This window comes from Schistocerca gregaria, chromosome 4 (assembly GCF_023897955.1).
Source record: "Schistocerca gregaria isolate iqSchGreg1 chromosome 4, iqSchGreg1.2, whole genome shotgun sequence".
Lineage (NCBI taxonomy): Eukaryota > Metazoa > Arthropoda > Insecta > Orthoptera > Acrididae > Schistocerca > Schistocerca gregaria.
In genome coordinates, this window is record NC_064923.1 from 784,849,054 (window position 1) to 784,861,758 (window position 12,705).

The 12,705-nt window shown below is 40.0% G+C and overlaps 1 protein-coding gene across 1 annotated transcript in view; it reads right to left on the reverse strand.

Annotated features, from left to right (window-relative positions):
• The window catches only part of LOC126267433 (nuclear pore complex protein Nup205-like), a 289,070-nt gene that overhangs the window by 81,307 nt on the left and 195,058 nt on the right, over nt 1–12,705 (reverse strand). Inside the window, exons 17-18 of the mRNA XM_049972686.1 lie at nt 10,998–11,184; nt 7,672–7,834 (exon numbers count right to left, since the gene is read on the reverse strand). Coding sequence (XP_049828643.1) covers nt 7,672–7,834; nt 10,998–11,184 — 350 coding nt within the window. The remainder of the gene's footprint in view (nt 1–7,671; nt 7,835–10,997; nt 11,185–12,705) is intronic.

A 12,705-nucleotide genomic window follows, 5' to 3' on the forward strand; every position in this document is an offset into this window, starting at 1 on the left:
TAGCCACAGGGTGATCCTCATTTCCAACAAACACTGTCTGCCTGTGTCCATTCATGCGAATGGACAGTTTGTTGCTGGTCATTCCCACATAGAAAGCATCACAGTGCAGGCAGGTCAGTTGGTAAATCACGTGGGTGCTTTCACATGTGGCTCTCCCTTTGATTGTGTACACCTTCCGGGTTACAGGACTGGAGTAGGTGGTGGTGGGAGGGTGCATAGGACAGGTTTTACACCGGGGGCGGTTGCAAGGGTAGGAGCCAGAGGGTAGGGGAGGTGGTTTGGGGATTTCATAGGGATGAACCAAGAGGTTACGAAGGTTAGGTGGACGGCGGAAAGACACTCTTGGTGGAGTGGGGAGGATTTCATGAAGGATGGATCTCATTTCGGGGCAGGATTTTAGGAAGTCGTATCCCTGCTGGAGAGCCACATTCAAGGTCTGATCCAGTCCTGGGAAGTATTCTGTTACAAGTGGGGCACTTTTGGGGTTCTTCTGTGAGAGGTTCTGGGTTTGAGGGGATGAGGAAGTGGCTCTGGTTATCTGCTTCTGTACCAGGTTGGGAGGGTAGTTGCGGGATGCGAAAGCTGTTTTCAGGTTGTTGGTGTAATGGTCGAGGGATTCAGGACTGGAGCAGATTCGTTTGCCACGAAGGCCTAGGCTGTAGGGAAGGGACCGTTTGATATGGAATGGGTGGCAGCTGTCATAATGGAGGTACTGTTGCTTGTTGGTGGGTTTGATGTGGACGGATGTGTGCAGCTGGCCATTGGACAGATGGAGGTCAACATCTAGGAAAGTGGCATGGGATTTGGAGTAGGACCAGGTGAATCTGATGGAACCAAAGGAGTTGAGGTTGGAGAGGAAATTCTGGAGTTGTTCTTCACTGTGAGTCCAGATCATGAAGATGTCATCAATAAATCTGTACCAAACTTTGGGTTGGCAGGCTTGGGTAACCAAGAAGGCTTCCTCTAGGCGACCCATAAATAGGTTGGCATACGAGGGGGCCATCCTGGTACCCATGGCTGTTCCCTTTAATTGTTGGTATGTCTGGCCTTCAAAAGTGAAGAAGTTGTGGGTCAGGATGAAGCTGGCTAAGGTGACGAGGAAAGAGGTTTTAGGTAGGGTGGCAGGTGATCGGCGTGAAAGGAAGTGCTCCATTGCAGCGAGGCCCTGGACGTGCGGGATATTTGTGTATAGGGAAGTGGCATCAATGGTTACCAGGATGGTTTCTGGGGGTAACAGACTGGGTACGGATTCCAGGCGTTCGAGAAAGTGGTTGGTGTCTTTGATGAAGGATGGGAGACTGCATGTAATGGGTTGAAGGTGTTGATCTACGTAGGCAGAGATGCGTTCTGTGGGGGCTTGGTAACCAGCTACAATGGGGCGGCCAGGATGTTTGGGTTTGTGAATTTTAGGAAGTAGGTAGAAGGTAGGAGTGCGAGGTGACGGTGGGGTGAGGAGTTTGATGGAGTCAGGTGAAAGGTTTTGTAGGGGGCCTAAGGTTCTGAGGATTCCTTGAAGCTCCGCCTGGACATCAGGAATGGGATTACTTCGGCAAACTTTGTATGTAGAGTTGTCTGAAAGCTGACGCAGTCCCTCAGCCACATACTCCCGACGATCAAGTACCACAGTCGTGGAACCCTTGTCAGCCGGAAGAATGATGATGGATCGGTCAGCTTTCAGATCACGGATAGCCTGGGATTCGGCTGTGGTGATGTTGGGAGTAGGATTAAGGTTTTTCAAGAAAGATTGAGAGGCAAGGCTGGAAGTGAGAAATTCCTGGAAGGTTTGGAGAGGGTGATTTTGAGGAAGAGGAGGTGGGTCCCGCTGTGATGGAGGACGGAACTGTTGCAGGCAGGGTTCAATTTGGATAGTGTCTTGGGGAGTTGGATCATTAGGAGTGGGATCAGGATTGTTTTTCTTCGTGGCAAAGTGAACAACCAAACTGCCCTTGTCAAGGATTTACTGTCCTACACTCGTAGTCTCTGCTGGAGATATATATATATATATATATATCCGAAACCATACTTGGACGACACACAAAGTAGAGTTGATGGCTATCCCAAATACAGAAGACGATCACCCAAGAAACGGTGGCTTCACAGCAAAAATACGAGAAAAAGGCAACAACGTACTGGAAATAGATAATCAGTGGGTAGTACCATATGTCTGTAAGTATGTGAACAAAGGCAGTGAGATGGTAGTACATCAAATAGCCAGAGACAGCAAGCAACAAAATAGAACCCACAAGATTCTCGTGTACCAAATTGTAAAATACATCAACAGTAACAAAGCAGTGTGGGGGATTTTTGGTTCTCCCATATACAAACAAACTGTGCAACATCTAGCGGTACAGTTGGAGAATGGACAGAGAGTTTACTTCACAAAAGGTACTGCCACAAAAATTTCAAGCGAACCACCTCAGAACACAACATTAAAAGCTTTTCATGAACTGTGCCAAATGGATCCATTCACGAAAACTTCAATATATGTTGACGTCCATTCTATTATAAGAGGAAAACAACAACAAAAAACTATCAACAATGAAAACAAAGAACTCAAGCAGAAGATCATAAAGGAATCATGAAAACTGGCACGTGAATCAGATTATAAACCATACATTTGAATGATGCCAAATGTTTCTATCTCACAGCCTTAGCTGAACAAATGAGAGACTCATTCACCATAATTCTACCGACAAGTAACCCACCAAATCTAAAACAGTTTTTGGACTTCTTCAACGAAAGTATAAGTGATAACATACTGTGCCAAATGAGACAAGCTCATCCTGAACTGACCACTGAATTCAATGATGATATCTTCAATGAAAAACTCAGTCACCTAAAATATAAACGTTTAGCAATAAACAACAAGACCTCAGTACAACTTGGGATGCAAGCACCATGAAAAGATGCTATCAGTGTGCTAAACTTCAAAATTACAAAGGAGAAAAGCTACATCATCAACATCAATGAACTACTTCAATATATTGCTCACAACAAACCACTTCTCAATGTCAATCAAAAAGAAATTCACATTTTGATCTTTGACTGGATCGACAAAAGACTGTAAGTATTATTCACTTGGAGGCACCAGGCAGCACCAGGGAAACGTTTCTAATAAATCTATTGCTGGCAGAAAATTCTAAACAACACATTGTACTTTCACTGGCATCATCCGGCATAACAGCCACACTTATTGGAGGATGACAAACTGCCCATTCCGGCCTACAACTACTGTTGAATTTAACTGAAAAACAATCCCGGTATGTAAAATCTCAAGAGCATCTGGTTGGGGTGATCTTCTAAAGCAAGCTAAAATTAACTTCTGGGATAAATGTACAATGGTACATAAAAATCACTTTAAGCCATGGACAGGACATTACAAAACTTGCAAGGAAAGTACAAAGGACACACACCATTTATCCCCAGAATACCACTGATCTCTACTGAACTGCCATTCCAATTTAAAAGACTGTAATTTCCAAGCAAATTAGTCTACAGCTTTACAATTAACAATGCACAAGGACAAACTTTCAAACATTGCAGCATCAATCTCAAAGGCTCCTGCTTCCCTCAACGTCAACTATATGTAGCTTGCACTCAAGAAGGAAATTTCGAAAAATTTGTACATGTATACCCTGGATAACAAAATGAAAAATGTTGTTTATGAGCAAGTGTTGTAAACAGTTTGAATATGTTGTGAATACAAAATTTTCACCCACCTATTTTCATTCTCTGCTTTCGTACGGCATCATATTCTGGGGTTTCTCATCATTGAGTAAAAGTGTGTTCTTTGCACAAAAGTGTGCAATCAGAATAATTGCTGGAGCTCATCCAAGATCATCGTGCAGACACTTATTTAAAGAGCTAGAGATCTTCACTGTAACCTCACATTATATATATATTCACTTATGAAATTTGTTATTAACAATCCGAATGAATTCAAAAGTAATAGCAGTGTACGTGGCTACAACACTAGGAGAAAGGATGATCTTCACTACTCAAGGTTAAATCTAACTTTGGCTCAGAAGGGGGTAAATTATGCTGCCACTAAAGTCTTTGGTCACTTACCTAATAGCATCAAAAGTCTGACAGATAGCCATATAGCATTTAAAAGGAAATTAAAAGAATTTCTTAATGGCAACTCCTCCTACTCATCAGACGAATTTTTGGATGTAGTAAGTGGGTAATTTCCCCAACACCCACAAAAAAAGAAGTGTCACGTAATTTTTTGAGTAATGTAATATCTTGTATAGACACCTTTTATTAACCTGACATGTTCCACATCATTACAAAGTGTCGTATTCATGATCTATGGAACAAGTACTAATCTAATCTAGACCAGTACTCTGTTGCATTTGCCTCCTGTTGACACACAAAACAGGACGATTCCCTGCAGATGAAGTGTCTCTCATTGGCTCAGTTTCAGTTTAAGGCAGCACCTCAAACATGTTGGCTAGGGGCATCAGTACACCACCTTGAGTCATTCCTGGTCCTCGTCCATCCCGTGCAGGCGCCTAGCCCTAACATTGACACGACACTCATAGCCAAGTGGACAAGTGGTGACAGAGCTCATACTTCCTGTGGAGGAGACAGGATCCCCAGAAGAGGACAGTACTTGAGGTAGCGCTGGTACTTCTCGTACGCGAGTTTTGACAGCCCTCTAAACATTACCATTCACAGCAGATTCCAATCCTTTGGCTAGTCAAGACAATTTCCAGCTACTTATGAATGTCAACTAGCTCATCTTGTGTTTGAGAACAGCAAGTCAGACTGCATTGTAGCTCAAGTGAGGCTTGTTAATTTTCTCGGGCAAACAGCTTTACAAGACTGAAGGTGATTTTCATCAAAATATGAAAACTACAATACTATCTGCTATGAATGTAGAGAGGTGACATACTGGAAGGACATACCCAAATAAAGTGCTAGTTGTATGCTTCAGAAGTACAGCTAAAAAACTGTATCGATTCCTTGTCCAATTCGCATCTTAACTAAAATTTTTATCAGACATGTGGTTCCAAGTTTCCACTAATGCATAATATCCAGCAGCAGACTGTTTTCTGGAAGAATACTGAAACCTCACTCTCGACACACACAGCACTTTCACTGATGCTGTCAACATACTGAAAAAAAACATGCAGCATGGAATATTTTGAGTGAGATTAGGCTAACTTCATTTTTTCCCACCTTCGTCATTACACGCACACTGTAGTGATTCGAGAATGTGTGTGTTAATTCTAGAACCACTCAGCCTTCTACTGTCTCGAACATACTATATTCTGGATATGAGTGTGGGATAGTAGAATTCTACCTACTGCACGTCATATGTTTGCGTGTGCAGGTTGAAAATCAGTCACAGGAAGAAAGATGCAGTGGTCGGAAGGCACCGACAATAACTTGTCAGGCAATCCATAGATGTTTTAGTGTGTTAGGAAGAACCATTGAAAAAGGTGCTCTTGTAGACCCTTCAAGCAACCGTGTTAGAGGCAACACTCATTTTACGATTCATGTTACAAAAGGTCATGATATCCAAGCCAACTTTCTTTCAAATGTAACTAAATTTTTTTTCTAACGTCCGACTGTATGAGAGACTTGCAAGAAATTACCTATTCGTGTGAAAAGTGACACTTTTATTGTGTACAGAGGTCAAATACTTCATTAGTTGACGAAAAGTAAAGTTTGTATGTCTACTTATTTCATAAGTAGTCTAAAAATTCCAGTACCTAGCATTATTCAATGGAGAACAAGTCAAGAGGGTTTCCAGCAGCCGGCTATTCATTAAAAAAAGAGTGTCTGCAAATTCCAAGTCAGTCACCTTATAGAGAAGTGGAAGGTGGTTTGAGGGGAATAAGCCAATACAACCCAGATCCACACTCACACTTTAAGTTGTCAAGACAACTGGGATTTCTTTCAACTTCGAATAAAGTTTTACTTTTGGGGTATAAGCAATCATGAATCTACCTCTGAAAGATCCTAAATAGCACCCAATGCTCAACTGCTTTTATGAAAACACATGTGTTAATACTCAAATACTTGATGGGCGTAGTACCAGTCATACGATAGGAATCACTGTAGGTGTTACCATAAAAACTCTGATTGTCCATGGTCAAAAGATTCATCACGTAAAAGACATAACACAAGCACAATCCACAACAACTCTCAGAATGGTACAGTTAAAAAATTCTGAGTATAATAATGGTGCAGGATTTGTCACAATTACAATACAGTATCAATGCAACAGTTACCCTCTGCAGAAGCTTGTACTCCTTCCATGTCTGAACTGTTGTGGCTTTACAATAAAATCAAAGAGGTGGAAGTCATTCCTGGATGGAATGGATTCATAGAGGAAGCTGGAAAAGCTCTTTCTCATAAAATAACCTCTGTAGGATGTCAGGTGTTCATTAATGTTCCTCACAGCAATGACATCACCACCTTCATAAGGCTGCGGTAAGCAGGAGATGAGAAAAACAGTATAACAACATTTCATCACCCTTTGTATTGAAGTGTGACATATTCTGCAAAAACTACACTGAAACCCAGAACTCTCAAATGTTAATATAAGACTCTCAGCGTTCTACATGGGAGTAATAGGTTTTATAATGAAAGGGGCTGGCCAGAAGGAAACTTTCAGCATCATTTATGCATTTCTCAGGTCAGTGGAGGATGCTGAGAAAAAGGATCCCAAGCTGCTTTTACCTTCCAGACTAAAAAAGACAGATACTACATCCTGATTTAAATATTTAGCTCCTGTAACATTATCCATCTTCTGTATATAATAAACAATTTTTTTGTGCGTAAGGAAGCCAACAAAGCCATGAAAGAAGTAGTCCAGTAAGAAGGTAAAATACACCTTTTATACTAATAAATAACTGAATTTATTCAACACCAGGCAAAGAATTGACCCCATAATGTAAGTTACAAAATTGCTTGCTTCCAAACAGTTCAGTTAACAAAAATAGCATTAGTCTTGTTTACTTCAATATAGAATTTTAGTCTTGTTTAGTTCAATATAGAACAACATTGAAACAACATATCAGTTTAAAGTCTGTAGAAAGGATATGATAAAGTTAAAATTCATAATCAGCTTCACAAAATAAATAAATGATCCAATTTTCAGAGATTTTCCAAAATTTTCCAGGAAAAAACTCTATACACCTCACCTACAGAGTAAAATGAGATTCAATAACTGCACTGAAGTGAGTGCCCTGCCCCATGTTTATAGTGCACATGTGTTGAATGTTAAGTCCTGTTCTTGAATCACAGAGACATCTTTTTACTTTTTACCAACATGTTAAGGTAATGATGATCTCACACAAACAATAATAATTCATGGTTTTTATTAAATTATGCCTATCATATAGATTGAACTTTGCATCTCATTCAATTAATAAACTTCAGCCTACAACTCATTTTAAAAAGTAGTACATAACAATTTACTAAAAGAAATACAAAAACTGTCATACATTACTCTACGATACTAATATAAACCAGAATATATCGAAAACGCAACCACAGGCAGAATCAATTAAGCACACTAAATGAACAGTTAAAGCGATTAATAAAATGTAATAGCTGTATGTGACACAAAAACTTATATACTGTGTTTAAGTAAAGTGGCTTGAGCAGCATTGAGAAATTTACAAAAGTCATTCATAATAAACAAATAGAACAAACCTGCATGATGAAATATTGTTTTCTTAACATTCTTCTTAAGGTCGAATCCAAAAAGATAATGTGCTAGGTTGGGCTGAGGATGACAAAGGCATTGTTGCAATAACTTAATAATTGTCAGTTTTGTCTGTGCTTGTACACTCAAAATCTCTTCACCATCCACATTCTGTGGAACAAAGAAAATATGACATTCAGCAAAATAGGATACATTATATTTTTAATGTATGGGAGATTCTACCATATGCATTTTTGAACCTCTACAACTCAAAGTAGAAATTAATGAGACTGTAGCAGCACTTTTCTGTTTCTGTGGAGGTGGAGTTTTGTGAGTGCAGGGAGCAGTGAAAAGGGAGGTGGGGAGGGGGTGGGGGCAGAGGGAGAAAGGAGATAGGTGGGACAGGGCAGAACAAAGTTGGAGGAGGGCAGATGAAGTAGGAGGAGGAGGAGGAGGAGGAGGAGGAGGAGGAAGAAGAAGAAGAAGAAGAAGAAGACTAAAATGGAAAAGTGGCAGAGATGTAGGGAAGAAAATCATGAGGAGATTCTTACTGGACTGTGCTGAGCAACAAGTTCACAAGATCTCTCTCTTACCAGTACACATACTTATTCTCGTTTTCTGTTATTAAATGGAGCCAGCCTCATTATGCCAAGAGACCCAATGCAACAAAAGTGTAAATAATATATTTTGTATTTTATTATGGCTTTTGCAATGATTAACAATGAAATAACAAACAAAGAGTCATTACTGTTCCAAGCAATGAACTGTATCATAAAAAAAGGAATTACTGAAATGTGTAACTTTTTCCTTGCTCTAAAGTCTTGTTAATCTTAAACTGGTGAAGTAGCAATACGGATTACACAAAACAATGGGTGGTAGAGGGAAGGGGGAGGGTGCAAGCAAAGTCCAAGTCCAGTTACTCTACTTGTGTTTCTAGCAACTTCAGCTTTACACTGCTTTGAGATGTGTGCCAGGGAACTGTCATTATGTGTGTACACAGAAAAGATAACAGTTTGAATGCTCGTGTAACATTACAGTAAAAAGAAGTAGTAGATAAGTTCACGATCGAAACCCTTCGAGACAAGTGAAGTCGGGAAAAACTAAAAGCAGTTCTTCACTTGTCACTGGACTGACACTTCTCAATATCAGACACTAGCTGTCGCACTGATTTGCATGTGAAACATGGACACCATTCATTGCAACTGTACACACGATGTACTCCCATAACCTATAAACTAAACTAACTACGCTCCATCTGAACAGGCCTGAAGACCCAACAGTCTGACCAACTGCCGTGCCATCCTCAGCCAATAGGTGTCACTGGATGCAGTGGTAGAGGGACACGTGGTCAGTACATCGCTCTCCTGCCTGTTGTCAGCTTTCGACTGGCCTCACGAGGTTCAAGTGCACCCCACTTGCCGACAGCACTCTGCATACCCAGACAGCCACCTAGCCAAGAGCTAGCTAAGGCTGACAGTGATTAATTTTGGTGCTCTGGCGAGAACCAGCGTCATCACTGTAGCAAGGCGGTTGGCCATGTAAATTACACTGTACAAAAAATTGTTTGCTAGCTTTCGGGAACTGAGAGGCATGGGGTCCCATTCTTTTTATCTTCCTACAGTTATTGGGAAGTCATCATGACTGCTTACAAAATGCTTATTAAAATACATGTTGCTGTGTATTCTTCTCAGGTGCAGCATTTGTTAAGTGTATTCATTCCCGGACTGGTGGCGTTCGACAGCCGTCGCCATCCTCACTGAGGAGATCTGCCCCTAAGTCAGCACGTGGCCAGACCTGGAAATATTTTTGAATGTCCTCTCTTCTTTTAATAACCACTGAAACAATGCATAAACTGTTAATCTTTCAAGTCTTTAATTGGAATCCAGTCCAATCAGATGGCATCTTCTTTCAGCCTTGGATTATGTCAGTCTGTTAACCAACCAAACCTGATAGTATATTTGGGAATGTAAATTCAGTCTATTTCATTATAGACAAAATACAGATTAAATGTCCATGTCTGCCTTGAGAGTCCCTCACTCTTTGGCAGGACTAATAAACTAAGAGGGTAGAAGTTAAATTACATACGCTACTGAAATTCTCTGGCATTTTGCAGCTCAAATTTGAGAAGCTTCTTTGTGTGTGTGTGTTTTGTGGTCTTCAGTCCACAGACTGGTTTGATGCAGCCCTCCATGCTACTCTATCCTGCGCAAGCTGCTTCATCTACAAGTAACTATTGAAACCTACCCTACACCCTTCTGAATCTGCTTATTGCATTCACCTCTTGGTCTCCCTCTACAATTTCTACCCTCCATCCTGCCTTTCAATACTAAATTGATGATACCGTGATGCCTCAGAACATGTGCTACCAACTGATCCCTTCTTCTAGTGAAGTTGTGCCACATATTCTTCTTCTCCCCAGTTTTATTCAGTACCTCCTATTAGTTACGTGATCTACCCATCTAATCTTCAGCATTCTTCTATAGCACCACCTTTCGAAAGCTTCTGTTCTCTCCTCGTCTAAACTAGTAATCATCTCTGTTTCACTTCCATACACAGCTACACTCCACACAAATATTTTCAGACAGCTTCTTTATATGTGATAAAATCTTGCCCAGAATCCAGGTACCGAAGTCATTAACTACTCTGTTTGAACACACAATGCTTTATCATCACATTTAATAAATCTGAAATTCACATAAAAATCCATGTCAACAAGCTTACTTGTCATACATCTGATTCACAAAATCTAAACACTGGCAGAGTTCCATAAGGTGTTTGTCATTTACCTCTGCCAGAGACGATGAGAAGAGGCAGGTTAAAGTTTAACTTGTAATAGCAGTTAAAGACAGGGAGTAGTTGCTTGCTTTATAGCTTGTTGGAGTGCCTTTTCTAGCAATTATCTGAGGTGACTGAGGACACAAATGTTGGACGTTAATCAGGAAGAACCGGCAGAGATTTGAACATTGCTTACGCAAATACGAGTCCAGTGTTTCTTCCTACCTTGGTGGAAGGCACCAGTTACGTACAGCCTAAGGAAAGCTGCAGAGACAGTGAGCAGTTTTTGGTCCGTAAATAAGAGCTCATTTTCTTTGGCACTGTCTTCTTTGTAACTAGGTTAAAATGAAGTAGCCTCTATCCTTAGATAAAACAGACTTACAAGAAGTGATAAATAATGCTCACACTAACTGTTTAATGGTGAATGACTATTTTATGTAACTGAATTCAAAAATAGAAGTATTATTGGAACTCTCACTAAGGCAACCATGATTAAGATGATGTGCAATGAAGGAGAAGAAAGAAAAAAAAGGTAAGAAAAAAGTAAAATGTTGATTACCAAACTTTCCTCTTCACTTGCTTCCAGGCATTCAACAAATCCTTGTCGTATTTCTGCTGTCATCGCAGCTGTTGAAGTAAACTGGGTTACCATTTGATTTTGTGAAGATGGTTGAGAAGTCATCGCCAAAAGAATCTTCACGGCAGTATTTGCATGTTGAGGTAGCCAGCTGTTATATGTGACATACCTGAAAATTGTACATAGAAAAGTATCAGAAACTGCTGTTGGTTGTAATATAAAGGATGAATACAAATTACTGATAATTTTTGTAAGACTATATGCCAATTTTCCACTAGGTCCCCACAAAACTCTCCCCCTTCCAACCTTGTTTGAATTGAAACAAATTAACTGAGGACAGGTTTAAGTTTGATCAGCCAGCTGCATAACATGCCACCATTAGTCTAGGGGATACTGGGAATAATTTTATTGTTCATTCCATTTTTTTTTCTCATTTCATCTCTCACTGCCAGTAGCTCTTATGGCATATATTATGAAGCACCACTTCAGCAAAAGGGCAGTTTATTACAGTGAAGACTGCTGCAGACCGAGCTTTCCCACGCCACATCTCAGCAGCCAATGACAGGCACCAGACAAAACTCACCTGGTGGCCGCAGGGACGCACCCAGCGGTGTCGGTAAAGAGACACCGTGCTCTCTGCTTTTGACCTGGCATGACAAGTCCCTCCCTGTCTTCATCTTCCTGACGATCAAACTCTGTTCCATCACTGGTCACCACATCACATGGCCCCGTGATCAGCCCAAGCCTATGGTGTGTATCTTGTGAATTCAGAATATAATTTGTTTTTACCTCTTAAAGCTTACATTTCACTTATATTCTACCCCTCCCGGTGAATGTACAATTTCACAGTGTTAAATTTCACCATATTTCACAATTCATGTTGCCCAGACATTCACAACCAAGACTATCTGCCCAGAAATGTAAAAGTGGGAAATGTTCCTAAATCTTGTACAACCTTCCTGCTCACAATTTTATCATTTTAAGTCCAAGTACATTATCCTCCTGCTAAGTGTACATGAGGAGTGCATAAAACAATGTACCTATACCAAATTGGTAACCGTGTAATATTAGATGGTTGATTTATTTGTAAACATACTCCACGAATCAACTGATATACTGACCCAGGGATGTGCAACAAGATATGCAATTCACTACTATGTGTATGATGCTTACAATGACAAACTGTTAGAAAAAAGTACAGAATATTTATGTGAGCAATGTAATATAACTAAAACAGTATGATAAATTACAACTCAAAACAGCAAACACCATATGTATATCATCCAGAGAACAAAGTTCTTTCAAGCATAACCTCCCTTAGTTTAGTTGTAAATAATTTCTTATACACCATAAGAAATCAATAAACATATAAACCAAATTAATGTTTCTGGTACAAGTATATGTTGCACACATTCTGGTTATTTTACACCCTCTTTAGTGTTCTGAGCATGGTATGAATCATTTGTTTTGTACAAAAATAGATTATAAATTATGACAGGTCCAGTTGAATAGATTATTGTGAGGTATTAGTCAGTATCCCTATTTGCTTAGAAAAACAAGAAGTTCTTGTGAATTGCTCCAGAAGATAAACAACTCCATAACATACAAGTGAAAGGAAACAACGAAAATAAGTGAACAGGATTCACTGGTATTTCCAATATTAGAAGTTATCCTGATGGAAAATGTCAGA